We start from the raw sequence: 19,217 nt of genomic DNA on the forward strand, positions 1-19,217 counted from the left end.
GTTTAAAGATTTTTTTTCCTACATGCTTTTAGATTTTCATGTTGTTTTATTATTGTCCTTTGTGTATATGCTGTTTCTGCTGCTTTCAGATCAGCCTTGCAAGAATCTTTCAGTAACTGCTGGCTTCTTTTCTTACTTTCATTAGTTCACAGATGAATGTTCATGGCTCCATGAACTCTCCACTGCTATATTATCGAGCCAATTGTACAGAAAGAGATGTTGAAGGTCTTTGCTAGCTCTGTAGCTCTGAGGTTTTTTTCCCTTTGCCATGATTGCTACTTCTAGCTTTAAATCTTTCCACCTGTAGGCGACGTCTTTTATAACCACACCAGGTGCAATTTGTATGTGAATTTTCTGCCGCAATTATATCTTGAACTCCAAAGTGTTATTTAATCACTGCATATATATATTCTTCCCGACTTTTTTTTCTTATTACGCTGTGTGAATGTGAACATGAATGTGTTTTTGTTCATATCTCTATGTACTGTACAAAGTACTTTGTAAAGTTTTAAAGTTTTAAAGTGGATATATTCACTGGACGTACATGAACTAATCATCATTTCTTTACAAATTAATCCATGTGGAATGTATGGATGGATTGGTGCTGCTGGTTCATACACACTAAGTCACACAAGTGACCAACACATGCACACACATGCACACTTTCGAGAGCAGCTCCTTTCATGTTGCTAGGAAACAGACTCTCCCCATAAAGCCAATTCATTCTTATTATGTGTTTTGATTTATTTATTTTGATTATTCAGTAGATGTATGAAAGGGTGAGTATGTGAGCACAGATGAGTAAGGTGATCATAAATATAAGATAACATAGTATAATATAAGATATATTTATAAATATGAGTGAGCTTCTCTCTCACACACACACACACACACACACACGTCTGGACTTCAGATGAAGTGCACAAATTGAGATTTGCACTTATGAGGGTTCCTTCTGATATTAAATGTTAAGTGTGCAATAACCATTCTTCGAGCTGGCTAGCATTTGGAGAAAATGATTTTTTGCAGGTTATTACAGAAAATAAAAGTAACACTTGCCCACACAACAGGAAATAAAATTTGGATGGAATTCATTTCCTTTAGATCCTCTATGGGGTTATAGCATGCTGCCTGTGATTTAAATGATCTCTAATGCTGTGGTTCATTCCACTTCTCCTACCTCACCTTCTCTCATCCAACCAGGACTACTTCAAATCCTAAAAATACTGACCTTTCCCTTTGAGATATTTATCTTTTCTTGTATCGCAGATCCAAGGGCTCACTTTCCTGTTATCTGACTCCATTATACAAATGTTGAATAGTATACGTGTATAGTATAGAAAATTCTTCTTCTTCTTCTTCTTCTTCTTTTGGCTGCTCCTTTTAGGGGTCGCCACAGCAGATCATCCGTCTCCATACCACCCTGTCTTCTACATCTCCCTCTTTCTAACTAACTACCTGCATGTTTTCCATAAACCCCATCCATAAACCTCCTCCTCCTCCTTTTCCTCCTTCCTGGCAGCTCCATCCTCAGTATTCTCCTACTGATATACCCCATGTCCCTCTTCTGCACATGTCCAAACCATCTCAATCTTGCCTCCCTCACTTTGTCTTCAAAACATCCTACATGTGCTGTCCCGCTAATAAACTTATTTCTAATCCTGTCCATCCTTGTCACTGCCAATTAAAACCTCAACATCTTCAGCTCTGCTACCTCCAGCTCCACCTCCTGTCTTTTACTCAATGGCACTGTCTCTAAACCATACAACATCGCAGGTCTCACCACAGTCCTGTAAACTTTCCCTTTCACTCTTACAGATACTCTTCTATCACAAATCACTCCTTCTATCACTCTTCTCCACCCACTGCACTTTTCTTTACTTTTCTAACACACTCTCCATTACTTTGCACTGTTGACCCCAGGTACCTGAACTCCTCCACCTTCTCCACCTCTTCTCCCTGCAACTGCACCACTCCACTGCCCTCCCTCTCATTCACACTTAAGTACTCTGTCATAAAATATGTATAGTTTAGGAAACTATATGAATATAATAAATATTACAGTTTGCTGTAGCCTGTACTGTGTCTTGGTCTTTATTCTAGTGATGAAACAGGAATACAATATGTAAAATGTGTTTTGTTCCTGGAAGTCTCTGAAATTACCATCCTAATTCATCAACAAAACAGTACCTAAGAAAGATGGCTTGCTATTTTAGGGAGCAATAAATAGGTGCAAACACTGTTAAGGGTTATTTAGTTGAACTGCAATTAGGGAAATGGAAACTGAATTAACAAAAAAAACCCCCACAAACAACAACAAACCAGCCGGTTCTGGAGTCCTTTAATTTAGTTTTATCCCTAATGTCAGGCCATTGATTATGAACCCTGCCTGAATTAAATAAGGTGGTTAAGGCCGTTACAGTTCCCTGTTCCCTTATTATTAAAAGGATATGAAATACAATTTATGTCAGTTCACCTTCAAGAGAAATAACAAGTCCTGGTATATGATATAATGAAATTGGCAATTTTTAGAAAAAGAGTCTACACTTCTGTAAAGGCAGACAAGCAGAATCATTATTATCATCATCATCAATATCATCAACATCAATCATCTAAAACGAGGTGCTTTTTGCATCTTAGTAATCGCTATATGTTCCATAATGTAGGAAGCCTATTATCTGCCTGTTGACTAATCTTGTGTTAAAGCCATGAAAACTTCAGGTAACAACCAACCACCAATAACCCTCACCCAACCCCCAACATAGCATAGAAACCCCCCCACCATCACCACCACCACACACACACACACACAAACACACACAAACATACACACACACACACACACACATATACACATACACATACTGATACCAGTGGACCTGAAAACAAATTGCCCAGTCGGGTTCTTGAGGTGAGCAAATTGCTGTCTAGAAAGAACGCAAGTCAGCTCCTTATGATCAAAGCAAAACTTAAGCAGGAGAGAAGCAGATCTCTAAAATACAAAAGAATATGGATAACGAATCTCCAACTATAACAACAGTCTCTATTCTTTCTGCATGTGGAAATTTATCTCCATAAAATCATTCCAAACATAGCTGTCAGGACTGGGGACCTTTCCTAAGCACTGCTCTGGGTCTTCTAGGCTGCACATTCTCTTAATTGCATAATGTTAATATGCAAGCGTCTGGATCAGGACATTAGATTTCACTGACACTAACGAAGGATACAAGCTTCCTGAAATTGTAATGAAGGCGGCTGCGTCACCTGCATCCTAATGCACTAAACTATCATTTTGGTATAGGTTACAACTTCAAGCTGATCCAAACCAAGAATGAGTGAGTTTGGTGCAGGGGGCAGATCTACCGGGGTGGCATGGGGTGGCATCTGCCACCTTGTAAAAAAGCATTGCCACCTCATTTGGCAAACCAGCACTGGTATCACATAGTATAAAATATACATTTAATCAGTTTCCTCGACTGATTTACAGCAGAGGCGCTTCAATTCGATGAAAAAAAAAACATATACCTGTAAATAACGGCAAAAAATCTTGTCTTTTTTAAAAACGTAGCCCAAACAAACGACTCTTATGAACTGCTCTGTTTTAGTGAATCAAACACATTCAATGCAACCAGCCTGATCGATAATCACAAACAAATGACTTTAACCAGCTCTTTTAAAGAATCGAAGCATTTGTATAAGTTAAATATACCTAATCGTTTCATTTCATTTATGTCTTTCCAATCGAGATATCAGCTTCAGGTAAAGTCAATCACACATCAGTCTTTTTTACATTTTTATAGAACAATATAAAAATGTGTGCCCTACTGAATATGTATATCTTTCCTTGAATCAAACACAAGAATTATGCTAGGATGCTTGCTTACATGTTGCCACCCCTCCCTATTCTTGTGCCTTTTCCTTGCCACCCCATAAATAATTTTCTAGATCTGCCCCTGGTTTGGTTATAATTGAGTGATTTGCAGGAGAAATAACTATCCCTCATATGAAAAAGTCCTTGTATATGCTATAAGCCGGTTAAGCTAATCACTCAACATGTGCTTTCTTTGATACCATTTTGATAAAGACACTCATTCTTTTGATAAAGACACCAATTATTTTTAAAATAGGTGTGCACATCAAAACAGGCAGAAGAGGCAGTCATGCCAATCTCACAGACAGGACCAGACATTGACCACACTTATCTGCCAAGGATTTTGAGCACAGAGCCAAGGTGAATGAAAATACACCAAATCAAGCACGAATTAATAATTTATTTTTTTTCGGAGGAAGACTAATTTCTCCTAGACAGACAACAGGCACTTATAAAAAAATAATAAAATGTCTCTTATTTTTAGGAGCACCTGCAATAAATAAAAAAACCCTCCACATTCTTAGTTGCTATAGAAACCTCAAGGTTAATTTGCCTTTACTTTCAATACTGACATGAGCCATGATGAAAATAAAACAAATCAAGGACAACTCAGACAGAGTGGCTGAATAAAAAAAAAAGAAGAAGCAGAAGAAGAAGGAGAAAAAGAAGAAGAAAGCCATTTTGCTTAAATCCACCTGTGTTTGCTCAACAAGTTGTTCTCATTTGCGGAAATTACTCGTGGACAAACATAACCAGCTCTCATTTAATCTCACCCAGATTCTGATTTAGGCTAATTAAGATGTCTATTTGTCTGGAAAATAAAAAGCCTGACAAGCTCGAAATGGTGCATACGCTATGTTCTTGGCATCGTCTTTGCTTAGAGAATAATCACAGTTGTTTTGAATCGTCTACATGAGCAGAATATAATTACGTAGACGTTATATCTTAAAAGATTTTTTCAATTTTCTCTCATTTTATTTCCACATGTGTTCCCGAGCCTCCCACATCACATTTTCCTTTCTACTCCATCTGTACTATCTAGAAATTATCTGAAGATGAAAGATTAAAGGATGCTAACTTTCCCAACTAATGAGCTGCAAAAAGTGATTGTAACTTAATCCTGACCAAAGCGTGGTTTCTGAGCGGTATTCAAAAACACCAGTTAATCTAAAATGTGCAATAGCGAGGTGTCGAGAATTGAGTCCCTTCCAGAGCATGAATACAGTAAAGGCCCAGTGGGCGTCTGTGAGGTCTGTGATTCAGTGTCCGACTCGCTGACAGTCATCCTGCCATCTGTTTTGATAGGTGGGGGAAAGTAAATACATCAACACAAACCGTGACTACAAGCGACAGTACAATTTTGGGGGAAAGTGACAGATCCGGTTCTCTACATGCACATGTATTACTGATGGTAAGATTCACCGAGTCGCATCAGTGCATTGATATAACACTTAACAATGTGTTGATTTAAAAATATGTGCATCGACAGACACACATGGCAGAGGTAGAGCTGCATCAATGTCTGGTTTTATTCAGTCATATTTCTTCTGGTTTTTCTTTGCACTACAAAGGCCTGTATGTAAAAAGGACCATGTCTTAGAAGTCAGAAGGCACTTAAATAGATTTTATGATTTGTTGTCTGTCTGACCCAAAGAAATAAAGGCAAACTATTTGTACAATATTAAATTGCAGAGCATCAGATTTTTTCCATTGCATTGTATTGCACTGAATCGCATTGTGTTGAATTGAGTCGAAATCGGATCGCACTGCATCGTAATGGGGCGAATCGTATCACATTGCATAGGTAGCTGCTTCGTATTGTATCGCTGGCTGTGCATCAAGATGTGAATCGCATCGACCTCATTTATGGAGATTTACATTTACGCAATTTAGCAGACGCTCTTATCCTGTGCGACGTACAAAAGTGCTTTGAGACTCTATCAATGAATAAATCAACACTGGTTCGCTAGATTACAAACTTAAAAGCCCATCAGCCTATAACTCTGTCGAGAGGAATCATAACACCCTTTTTTCTTTAATAAAAAATGTTCATTCCTAACATGTATGGTGGATGCACATCCCTAACATGTTTGGTGCAGACTCACCCAAAGGGGACCCTGTCAGATTTGCGTGGGAGTGTGGGCGGGCTGGCGGTGGCAGGTGGAGGCTCCCTCCTGCTCCTCAGGGACTGGCTCCTCTGCACCTGCCTCAGCACACTGCTCTTTAGATCCAGCAGCGTCGACATTGCTCGTTCACCACCTGTGACAGAAACATAGCAATTCGTATGAGCGACATCTTTTTTTTTCTGCATTTCCATTGCTTTCTCTGAATTGGATGGAAACAAAAGCAATTAACCCGATGTCCACCTCGCTGACCAACCTTTCGACTGGCACGCAGAGAATATAATGAATAATTACTGTAATCACAGGCCTGCATCCAGTTCCGCGTGCATTCTGTGCAGAGCATCGCAGAGATCCTGCGTGGTGTTAATTGACGTGTGTGTGCCAGGCACATTTGTCTGTGCCACAGTGAGTGATCAGTGGTGTAAGATCAAAAGGCAGCAATTACGCACCACCTCCATTACGCTTGCAGATTTCTGACTAATCCGTTTTCCAAATGCGAGGAGTTCAGTACACTCTCGTAATTCCTGTGTATCTGTGTATCTGTATAAGTGCATTCTTAGAAAGAAAAATAATTGCTTTCTGAATCTGTCTTAACAGAGTATTTAGACATGTGGCCATTCAGATCTATGTGTCAATATGGTGTATGTTTAAAAAGCTGTATCTTCCATGTTTCCGAATGACAAGAAAAAGGTACGGTTTAGTAAATGATTTTTTCCTGCATGTTTTCATTCTCCTTCACCTACAGTGTGCGAGCACTGTGAGGAGCAATGTGTGACAGGGCAAAGCAACATAGAAGGAAGAACCAAAGAAAAGAGCAATGAAAGGAATGATTCAAAGAAAGTGAGAAATGAAGAAGATGACAATTACAAGGGTTTTTTGATGAACCGAGACGTCTCTAATAGACACGCAAACACCCTTTTCAGAAAACTGACAGTAAAACGTTCTCTTCTGTTAAACCTAAAGGTTATGGGGAGGAGCTCGGAAGCCTACTCACGCTTCATCGTCTACATGACGACTGCATAAGAGGAAATAGAAAAAAAGAAGCATAAAAGACAACAATCACTTGGAGGGCATTTAGAGTCTATCCGAGAGCTCCATAGGCTGACTGACGAGATTTTTAAAGTGCAAAAGGTTTGGGGTTTTCAATAAACTCTACTGCAAAAGGTAGTCTACACGTTATGTAAAATCTTCGTCATAAACTCATGCAGATACAAGTTAAGAGCTTATGTTAATGCTCACATTAAACATCAAGGAAAGAAATTAGATCTTCGTGATGCTTGTTGGTGTTAGAAGAGCAGATTTGCAGCATGAACCTGCAGCTGGCAAATATGAAATAGTGATGATTCGTATATGAACGAGTCCTTAATGCGACTCAGAAGTCTCAAAAAGTGATTTTTTACTGGATGCACATGAGCAAAGCATCACAAATCTCTGTAGGTTGTGTGCAGGAAACAGGATTAAGTCTTTCGTTTATTTATCATGTGAGTCCCATAGACACTATGCAGTGCATTACACAGGAAACAGAATTGAGTAGAGTCTTATGAGTCTCATGAGTCCTCTGGTCTGAGTCAATTGTTCTGTTGTCACTTGACTCCGATTGACGATTTGCTACACAATGCAAAAGATCAGTTATTTTTAGTCCAATTTTTTTTTTATCATTGCTACGATTAATTATAGGAGTCACGTTAAAACAATAACAAACAATACGGACCAGAAGATATGAGAGGTGAGCTACTTATGCTGTTTATCATAATTTGTCCATAGCTTCAAATTTTATATTATTGGAACTGTAGTCAAAGTTGGTGCATGTAGAAGTGTTGGGGGATCTGCTTATTGAAAATGATTGAAAATTTAACATTTTATTTTATTTTATTTGTGATTAAAGGAACGAAATAACCTAAATGGCTCAATAAAAGAATTGTTCATTTTGATGAAAGTGATTCAAAGAACCAAGTCACTAAAATGATCCGATCTTCCCTTCACTAATATCAAATCAATGAAATCATTTTAACACACACCAGAATCTGGTCCAATATTACTTTGATGCTCCTAGTAAAGTTCATAGTTGAATGTTCCTGGGGTGCATATTATCCCTAAATGTCTCTAGATCTACTGAAGACCAGGAGGTTTTTAAGTCAGCATTTCGACTTCCAGCTGCTGTACAGACGTGACATTTTCCCCATGATCCTCATGGCTGACCGGAAGCGAGGTCAACTTTGATTTGTTCAATATAAACAAACATCAGAAATGGCATTATTTATCCTGGGGGTTTGTTCTGACCTTCATTTTACGCCCTGTTTCCACCTGCTGTATCAATATCTGTAAATTTGCGCAGGTTAGCATCTGTTATTGAATTTTTTATTTTTTTTTCAAACCCTGAAAGCCTGCCTGCCTGCCTGCCTGCCTGATCCAAGATGTTTGTTTTAGAACAGGAACAGCAGTTGAGCATTTAAGCAAATGTGAAGCTCCAAGCCTCAATGCCATTAACCCAGCGAGACAAAGTGCAAAGGCAACAGCACTCCACACCACCCTAATAGAAGTGGACGTGCATTAAGAAAGGTCAGGTTTCCAGAGTGAGCTGCACAGTTTTCTCTCACCTAATAGCTCTAAAAAAAGAAAAAAAGCAAAAGAAAACTAGAAAGAGAAAGAGAAAGGTAGACAATTCACCAGAATTCTATAGCTACTTAGAGTCTGTACTTTTGAGGTCATGACTGCTATCGGTGGCAATCAGCAAAGAAACTGTAAGCAGCTGCCTTCAAGGCAAACCGGTTTAAATTAGGCATTGCCCAAACCAGACCGGGTGTCATTGTGTCTTAGCCGTCAGCCCCCGTGAAAGCTGCCGTGCCACCCAACACATGGCATCAACTGCCAGGGGAGCACTGGCACAAAAACAAAAGCACAAATACTGGCATCAAAAGCCTTTGCACGTGCACACACATTCAGTCCTGGCCATTTGAATGACAGTGATGCTTAGCAGAGTATCTTCAATGAGAGACAGCCAGGCAGCCCCAGCTTCAACTGCTAGGGATGGAGGGGTCTCTATGGTAACGGCTGAGCCTGAAGCAGGTACACAGGAATCCACACAGAACAGACTTTGCGCTATTATATCAGTATTTACGAAGGTAGTAAGTAAGCCGAGAAAAAAGGAGACACCCTGGATCTTCGGGAACAATTTGTCTTTTTGAGGGAATTTCAAATAAGTCCTCTTTATCAATCGTGTCAGCAAGGCTGCTTTTTATGGTTTCTAGCTGTACTTCCAAAGCTTCTTTCACGGTACTCAAATTGATATGTGGCATGGATTTGGCAAGATAGAGGCAGCCGTTATCATCGAAAAACCCACCACCCCCTGCCATGCTGATCATTCGTATGGCTTAACCTACCGGTCTCTGTCAAATGAAATCAGCCAAGGCTCCTGCATAATCCTCTCATTGGGCTGACAAGCTGAAGTCAGCAGCACATATTCCTTTCAGTCTTATGTGCTTACAGTCGGAAGCGAATTTTTCCTGACATGATGTGACATCTAAAGTGGGAAAGCTTTCACACAACCAGTCTTCTTAATTTGTTATTTGTTTGGTGTGTCGTTCGAGATAACCAGCAAGCTAATCCTAATCATGCCGTGATCTCAGATATTGTGTATTAATTAAATCGCCCAAAGTAAAAAAAAAATCTCCTACTTAGTTAATATTTAACACAATTTTCTGAGCAGCTGATCAGGTTTATATTTCACTGCAAGTTGTATGCTGTATATAACTATGTGACGAATAAAATCTAGAATATTTAAATCTGACTCTCATTAATTAGCCCTGCTTTCTGTATCATTTCAGTATTGGTGCTGTTTGTGCAGTCCTCCACAACCTAATTCAACAGGCATATCATTTTCCCCAATTATTAACAACGAGGCCTGTGATTGTGGTGAATGCCAATTGTCCTCTCTCAGTCCTAATGCTTTCAGGATAAACAGCACTGCTGAAGTCAAGCCAGTGCTTCTAGAATGTGGGAAACGTCCCAAATGTCACATAGTCGGTTTTTTTATTCTGAGCCACCAAACAGTGGCGCCAAAAGGTCAACAGTGGGGTGGGGATTTAGCCCAAGCCGTAACCAAATCGTACATGCAAACATTTTGACCTTCAAGCCACTCACCAGATAACCTAATCAAATCAGGTCTTGAAAACACAACACCTTAATCAGACTGCACAAAATCCCTTAAAAAGTGCTCGAAGGGCTGGCACACTTGACTCAGGGTGATGGGTCAGACTGTGTGTTTTTGTTCCCTTCATGGCACCATTGTGCATGAGAATGAGTCAGTGCCACCATCTGTTTTGAAACCTGAGTAGCACTTAATAGACATACCCATTATCATGCAATTCTCAAATTACAAGGGAACGGTTGTGGAATAAATAGTGGATCTCTCATATAAACCTTACCTTATCCAGGTTTGGTTTCTGTGCTATACTATATCAATATGAAATATATATAATTATACCTAAATAGCAGTCATTAGCAGTTTTCTAATCAGCCAATCACATTTCAGCAGTGCAATAAATTAAATAATGTAGATACAGGTCAAGAGCTTCAGGAATAAACATCAGAATAGGAAAATAAAGTGTTATTTTTGTAGCCTTACTGTGAAATAGTAGATGTCTGGTTGGTCAGTTTGAGTATTTCAGAAAGTGCTGATCTCCTGGGTGAGTTGGTGTCCCTGATAGGCTGGGATTCCTGTACTTAGCTGACAGGAGTGGAACCTGATGAGGTCTCCTACAGTTATAGCATTCAGGTTTGGATGTTTTTATGTGTTCTAAACTATAATCTAATCTACTATAATTATCATCAAGGTAATTCAGTCTGCAGACCCTCTGCTCACTAGATGTTTTTTTGCATCATTCTGTGTAAACTCTAAAGAAAGGTGCTTCATACCTGTCACAAGTACGTTACAGCACAGTGAAATTCTTTCTTTGCATATACTAGCACCGCTAGGAGCTGGGATCAGAGTACAGGGTCAACCATGATACAGTGCTCCTGGAGTGTAGAGGGTTAAGGGCCTTGCTTAAGGGCCCCAAGGGTGGCAGCTTGGCTTGAGCCCTGACATTGAGATCAGTAAGCCTGAGCCGTAACCACTGAGCTACCACATCCACATTTCTACACACAGTAATGTGTAAAAATTCAGCAGGAGGTGAGCAGTTTCTAAAACTCTGAAACCAGCCCTTCTGGTACCAACAACCATTCTGATGTTTGATGTGAACTTAAACTCTTAACTTATTAACTTAACTCTGATTAGAGTGAGTAGACTGATTAGAGTGCATGTATGTATATATACTATTTTTATTACATTGCACACTGATTTGGAATCAGATGCTGGATAAATATTGTTGATTGGTGCAAGTTTGGTATAAAACACTGTGAGATTTGGTCAAGCATGTAGCACGGAACTACAGCGCTTATCATTAAGATCAATAAGCAGATAAAGACTATAATCCCCAGGGCTGCGATAAAAGTTCCAAAAGAGCGTTTGGGATTTGGTGCTCCTTTAAATCCTTGCTCCCCCATTCCTATCTCCAACCACGATCGAACCAAACGTCAGCCATGATACCACTCACGCTTCGCAATGGAGATCGATTTACCGAGCAAGAGCTGTCAGTCTGATCACGAGAGAAAAGAAAGTAAGAATACGAAGTGCTGTTAGCTGTTCAGATTCACTATCATTAGAGTCGTGAGAAAGAAAATGCTGAAGGGCAGTCTGACACGCCTTTTTACTGTTACAAATTAGAATGGCATTTGACGCTCATCTTTTTGAGAGTGCAGTGTAATTGATTTTGATAGAAATAGACAGCCAGTGGAACTTGCATTTTCGCTGATTCTTGCCTGCAGCTGTGGTGAGATGGTAGCTTTTGTAAACGACTCAAGCCCACATCAACTGCTATTGTCTGCCTCTGCTGAATAGAATGGTACTCATTCAGAGTGTCAAGAAGATAGCACAATATATAATGAACTATGTTACTGTTTAAACATGATTGAAAGGTTGTAAGTTTGAATATTAATATCATTATGCTGCCATTGCTGGGCCCTTTAGCAAGGCCCTTAGCCCTCAACTGCTCAATTAGCTAAACAGAAGTCACTTTCAATAAGGGTTTCTACCAAATCACGTTTTTGACTAATTCTGCACAGAAAAAATCAAGACTTCTGTTTAAGCTGAATCAGTGAACGTTATTCTCTGATAAAAGGCCTATTTTGAATAATTGACAGCGTGCTGTGGGAAGCTTTTTCTTTTACATTACACTTCGTTCATTTCATTTCTGGAAATATCTTTTTAATGCTAATGGATCATATGGTAAATCATGTTCTAATAAATTATATAGCTACATGGCATCCTAAAACAGTTAAGAGTTTCCTGTTCCGATGCATTAATTAAACAGAAAATACTCATCATCTAACATTAGCACTCGTGATCAACTTTTCAACTCAACCAGTGATATAATCGACACCAAACGAGCTCTATAGAGTGTCCTGAAATTGAGACTTAAATCTATTACACACATGAGCGTTGATTAAAATGGTCATGGATGTTCGATGGTGATGCATTTACAACTAATAGAATATATCCTCTGTACAAGTTGGTAATATTGCTTTTTCCAGAGAGCTCCACTTTCCAGTAGGTGTTCTACACTAATTACTGAAGTGATTTGTTAGATTATAAAATAACCTTGAACTGTGTTATGAATTATGTTTTTGGGGAAAAAAAGGATAAAGTTACAGTATTAAGTAAAACGTAGCTTATTATATTACAAAATGTTGCAATACAATCCACTGCCACACTATTAAAACATGCAGCTAAACTGCTATCATCATTACAGCTCAGTTGTTCCATAGCCAGGTAGGTGTTATTCCCTCATTATTTCACTTACAAGTAAACAGATAAAAGGAATAGAGTTGACTTCAAGTGTGGCATCTGCTTTCAGAATCTTTTGCTGGTAACTTACATGAAGTCCTTAAAAACATCTTTCAAAAAAAAGGGAACACTGGTGAGCTCAGGAACTCCAAAAGACAGATGACAAGAATTCTGGTGAAATAATCCCTTCACAACAGTTTGCCAGATTAAGAATACCCTCTAGGAGTATCAGTGTCAAAGGCAACAATCAAGAAAAGACTTCAACCGAGTAAATCTTACAGCGGGTTTACATCCTCTACACAAGATTATAGTGTGTTATGAATAAACTAATGAAGCATGTAATTTCTACATGATATAATCACTCTCTTCTCTCTTCTTTTTATATTTGCTTTCATTCTCTTCTCTTCTCTTCTCTTCTCTTCTCTTCTCCTCTTTTCTCTTCTCTTCTTATTTCTTCTCATTTCGCCTCTTCTCTTCTTTTCTCATCTTATTTCTTCTTATTTCTTCTAATTTCACCCTTCTCTTCTCTTCTCTTCTCTTCTCTTCTCTTCTCTTTCTTCTCTTCTCTTCTTACTTTCTCGTCTAATTTGTCATCTTTTCTTCTTTTATATTTACTCTCATCCTCTTCTCTTCTCTCATTTTCTTTTCCTCTCTTCTTTGCTCTTCTCTACTCTTATATTTGCTCTCATTCTATTCTTTCCTATTCTCTGTTCTCCACTTCTCTGTCATTCTCTTCTTTTTGTTCTCTTATCTTCCTATCTCTTCTCATCTCATCTCATCTCATCTCTTCTCTATTTTTATTCCTTCTTATTTCTCCTTCTCTTCTCTTCTCTTATTTTATATTTGCTCTCATTCTCTTCTCTTCTTTCATTCTCTTCTCTCTTCTTTGTTATTCTGTATTTTTATATTTGCTCTCATTTTATTGTCTCATATTCTCATTTCTCCTCTTCTGCTCTCCTCTGTTCTTTTCTTTAGTCTCCTCTTCATTTCTCATCTCTTCTCTTCTCTTCTCTTCTCTTCTCTTCTCTCTTCTCTTCTCTTCTCTTTTTCTTAAATATATTGTTCTTTACTCAAAAAGCCAATCAGAGAATGTTGACTGAACTGGAACATGCCTATGACCAATCACATGGCTCTGTTTAATTTTTCCAGTAAATCTTTTTACATTTCCCACATACATTTCACATTTGAGGGAGTCTGATTTTACTCCCAGATTTAACTTTCCAGTTCTAGCATTTCAAACTGTCACCCACTCACTTTTATTCAGCTGTGTGGACACACTTCACCTCTTCACTAAATATTCTCCCACATATTCCCCATGTGGTTTGCTGTAATTCTCCACTGAAACAGAGACTTGTGGGAAAGAGACTTGTGGCTCTATGCAGACTTAAAAAAAAATCCTGACACTTCAGTTGACACATATCACGGGTCTCACCGATGCTTGACAACAATTTCTATGATTTATTCGTTAAACCTGTCAATCTTGGTGCAAAATTAGCATCCCGAAAACTCGGAAAAAAGAGAATGTTGCAAAAGCTTTAAAGTATTTAGTTTCAGACGTTCAGTAATTCTTTTGTTTGGGTTCACTTTTTACTGTGGAATAGCAAAAAAAAAAAAAAAAACATAAGCAACAAATGCATCGTTTAAATTAAACTATTCCATGGTAAGGTTGAATACTTAAATCTGATTGGCTGAAAGATTGTTAAAATTATCCAGTCAGATTTGCACTCCAACTTGTCAATTTGAACAATGGTATAAGCAGGAAAATCCATTGTGAAGTGTTGTTACACCATTTAAATACACCCTGCTTCATGTTCAGGTGGTTACTTACCTCTTAATGCATGTAGTGCATGTAATAAAACAGCATATCACACACACCTAGTTTTGCTATGGATTATCCCTTACTTATAAACATATTTCCTCCATCTGTTTAGCACAAAACTGCATGTACGTTTCAGTTTCATCACAGTGTATCCGATCACACCTATGGAAACAGTAAGCTTGCTAAACTAGGTAGTATGGCAGGTTTCAGTTTCAGTAGTCCTATGTAGGGAAATACGGTTGGCTTGGCAACAAACCCTCCGGCTCATCCTCTCATGCCCTTTCTAACAGTCCGTTACCAACAACAACGTGCATTTCAAGTGCCCCATTTTGCCCATTGAAATAGATTTTGAGCTATAAATTATGCTAATAAAAATGAACAGAAATTATACGTTATCAAATCACAGATCTTTTTTTCATTATGAGTAGAAAATAATATTTTCTGGGGTTTAGTTTAAAACCTTGTCTTAAGTATTTAGCTGGGTTTTTAGTAAACAAACAAATAAATAAATAAATAAATAATACATAAATAAATAAGAAAAACATCCAGAATTATTGGCATACTCTTACATAAATAATATTTTTTTATTATTATTATTATTCTGTGATATTTCATCATAAATTCTCAAGCCGTGCATGTTTACCAATCGCACAACTACAATTAATGTTTGTTAAACCCTCATCCTGACAGAATAATAGAACCGAACTTGATCCGTTTGTCAAGCAGGACTACTTGTTAATGCCCAAGTCTGTTGCTTCGCTTTGGAATTATGATTGTTGGGGATTTGTTAAGCCTCTGGGAGAGGCAACCATTTCTCACACAAAAATGTATTTGTCAAAAATTCATGATGCCATCAATAATGTGTTAAAAAACACCCCTGGATCACCAGCTCCAAAACATAAACAATCCACCCTTAGACACAGTTTTATCTTAGATTCCACCAAAAATGACTATGCTCTCATCTGACCATACCACATGGTTCCATTTGGCATTATGGTAACACTTTCTTGTAAGATGCTTTCAGGAAAAGCTTCTTTCATGCAGCCTTTTCAAACAGCATCCGGCCTAAAGCTGGATTGGGTTCACTTTTTGTGTGGAATAGCAAAAAAATGTACAAACAGCAAATACAATAATGAAATTATGGCATGGTCATTCTGAATACTTAAACTGATTGACTGAAAGGTAGTTCTCTCTCTCTCTCTCTCTCTCTCTCTCTCTCTCTCTCTCACACATATATAAATTAATTATATTTATCCATTCAGTCAATTTTTTCACTGCAAACATTAGCAACTTCAGCTTGTCAAACGACCATGGTATAAGTTTAATAATCCATTGCTAGGTGTGTGTACTCTCCTTCATGTCATGTGACTAGTCGGCTTCATTTAATGCATTAAAATTGCATATCCCACACATAGTTTTGCTATTATCCCTTACTGCTGCTGCAAAACATACAGCAGCAACAAAGTGACCATAAATCATTCACTTTCACTGAGAACTGGTGACTTCCGTTAACATGAGCATCATCTTATACATGTGGGCGTGTACAACAAAACAACAAAAGTAAGAAAGATTTAACTGCAAATATGGAGCAACTAAGGGCAATAACCACCAATGAGAGTGAAGACAGTAAAGCTTATGTGATTCAACTCCTGATTTGTGGAATGAAAAGCAGTTACTATGGCAACCAGTTGTTGGACCACCTACATCATGCGAATGTGAATGTAGCTTAGTAGTTGCTTTTGCACTTTAACAACCATGAGAATTAAACTTGATCTTTGTGCTGGACTTGTTCTCACTTCTCACTGTGCATTCATGCATCACATGTACATGCATCCAGGTAATTAAAGGTTTTTAACAGTCCAACATTTCCAACAAGAGTTTAATGATGTCAATGATTATGATTAATATAATATTTTTTCACATTGCATTGTACAGGTCAACAAGTAATATTTTATATTGAAAGCTCTTTTGTTTGAATCATTATGATGAATTAATATCCTGTAAAGGTTTCTAACATTTCCAATTTCTTTAAAAGATAAAGAATTAGTTGTTTAGATTATTTTATGTTGAATAATTCTAAAAAAAAATTTCATAAGACCGTTTCCTCAAGGGTGCCAATGTTGCTGGAGCTGGCTGGCTTCATGATAGATCAAACTTATGCAACGTTATTCATTCGATATTATCTATAAAATCAGTCTTGTAGACACTTGTTATTACAGTTATTTATGTGTAAATATATAGTAAATGTATTAATAGATATTTTCAAATAAACAACATGTGGGCAAAACACCACCTTACTTTAACAGCAAAGAATTACAATAGAAAATCACATTTTTTATGTTTTTTTAAGCTTTTTTCCATGTTTGTGCTGTGGCTTTGTGCATAAACAGTCAAAAAAATAAAATAAATAAATAATAATAATAATCAATAAATAAATATATATATATATATATATATATATATATATATATATATATATATATATATATATATAAAATAAAATAAAATAAAATAAAATAAAATAAAACAGTCATCTGCATCTGTGTGTAAATTATGTCTTAACAAATAAACTATGGTAAATGCATGATTTTTCTTTTTCTTTTAATTTTTTTTTTTTTTTTTATCTTGTCATATTGGACAATTTCATATCGCACTTAATGCTTAATTTCTGACGGTCGCTTGTTTTATTTGTTGCTTATTTACTTATAATTAATAGACAGAAATAAAGCAACAGGTTTACTACGTTTCTTTTTCTTTGCTGTTGGTGCGTAAAGCTCAGCATTCCTTTTTTTTTTTTGCACAACATATAAAAACTACACTGACACTGAAACTTGGAAGAAAAAGAACTTGCTTTAAAAAACAAACAAACAAAACCACCAAAGTCAGCATTCTTTATTTCAAAAACAGCTCGGACATAAAGTAAAACCTCGCCCTGAACCTGCCCAGAAATTCTGCATTAATAAACAAAACCACAGCCACCCAGAAAAAAACCTGCCAACCAGAACAACAAAAACACCACAGAAGATCAGAAGGTGTTCAATGTTTTTGATGGAAAGAGGGAAGCTGAGAGAATGAGGATGGAGATTCAGACGCACATCTGTATGAAGCAGTGCGCGGAAGATTTGAACTGCAAAAAAAATGATAATAATAAATAAATAAAAACATCAGCAGCGCGATATAGAGCTTTTTTTCCAACACAAGCATTAAAGTTGGCTTTCTGCGTCGGGATGAATGAGTGTGAGGTGTCAGGAGCTGGTTGTTAGATGAGTAAAGGAAAGGAAAAAAGCGCTCACCTGTGCGCGGCTCATGCACTGATGTGCGGTGCCGGTGTGCGCGCCTCGCACTTTTCCACGCGCACGGAGGAAAATGTGCGCCACTAGCTGGCGACGCTGCTTTAAGATGATGATGATGATGATGATGATGATGAAGAGTGGTGGAGAGAGAGAGAGAGAGAGAGAGAGAGGCGACACGAGACGCTCGACGTTCTTTTGGCTTTATTCGGTGAAAAACGCCTGATTCCCCGAAAGCAGCTTTGTCTCTTCCCTTTCTCTCCAAGTCTCCACGGATCCGTACATGGTCACCGGAAGTGCATCCAGCCTTGCCATGATTTGGTCTGTTGCTGCGGGGACGTCAGTTCTGCGCTCAGGCCGCATTAGACGTGCGCGCGTTTGTGTGTGTGTGTGTGTGTGTGTGTGTGTGTGTGTGTGTGTGTGTGTGCGTGCGTAATTACACGTTTATTCCCGACACCGTGCTTTATTATGCTTTAACTCACCGGCCACTACTGACCCAAAGTAAAAGTATGCGACCACCCGAGTATCACCCACCTACAGATTTCTCTTACAATAAAACCCAGTCTTCTAGGAAGGCTTTATCCCTGATGGGATTTTGGAGCTCCTTCAACTCTTGAAGCAGACCACTTCAGAGACCTGAAGTTTTTCTCATAGAGTTGAAGTCAGGAAATTGAAGTCTAGGCTGAAAACAATGATTTAGTCAAGCTGTTGGTCAGTAGGTTTTTCATATGGAAAGGAGCAGATCTTTAGGGATCATGGATATAGAGGGTTTTGGTGACCTTCAATTTCTGGATGCTCTTGTTCCCTCTTCACTTCCATGCGTTCAATCAGGTTCGTTGATGGCGGTGTGTCTCATATACGAGAGATCCCTCATGTCTGTGTTACCCTCTGGCTCTCCCTTTTAGTTATCCTGCCATAACAGGTCTTACCAGAGCCCCTTTCTATATCCTGATCACACTGTGTCTTTAACGTTTATGTGACACAAGAATATCTAATATTGTGTCTCTTTTTCTGCCACCCCTCTAGTCTCTCTCTCTCTCTCTCTCTCTCTCTCTCTCTCTCTGTGAAAATGTGACCAGCAATCCTGTCTTTTTCTTTCTCTCTTCAGATCTGCCTAATTCATCCTGACACCCTACCTCTGGATGGAGTTCTCTTCAACTGGAGACCACTCAGTGCAGCTGACGATGGTTCCACATGAACAGTCTAAAGATCCTAAAGTTACTGAGCAACT

The 19,217-nt window shown here is 38.2% G+C and overlaps 1 protein-coding gene across 1 annotated transcript in view; it reads right to left on the reverse strand.

Moving 5' to 3' along the window:
* baiap3 (BAI1 associated protein 3) overlaps positions 1–18,304 on the reverse strand; it is a 47,547-nt gene extending 29,243 nt beyond the window's left edge. Inside the window, exons 1-2 of the mRNA XM_046835334.1 lie at positions 17,990–18,304; positions 5,977–6,130 (exon numbers count right to left, since the gene is read on the reverse strand). Coding sequence (XP_046691290.1) covers positions 5,977–6,116 — 140 coding nt within the window. The 5' untranslated portion in view covers positions 6,117–6,130; positions 17,990–18,304. The remainder of the gene's footprint in view (positions 1–5,976; positions 6,131–17,989) is intronic.
* Positions 18,305–19,217: the final 913 nt, after the last annotated feature.

This window comes from Silurus meridionalis, chromosome 22 (genome assembly GCF_014805685.1).
Source record: "Silurus meridionalis isolate SWU-2019-XX chromosome 22, ASM1480568v1, whole genome shotgun sequence".
NCBI lineage: Eukaryota > Metazoa > Chordata > Actinopteri > Siluriformes > Siluridae > Silurus > Silurus meridionalis.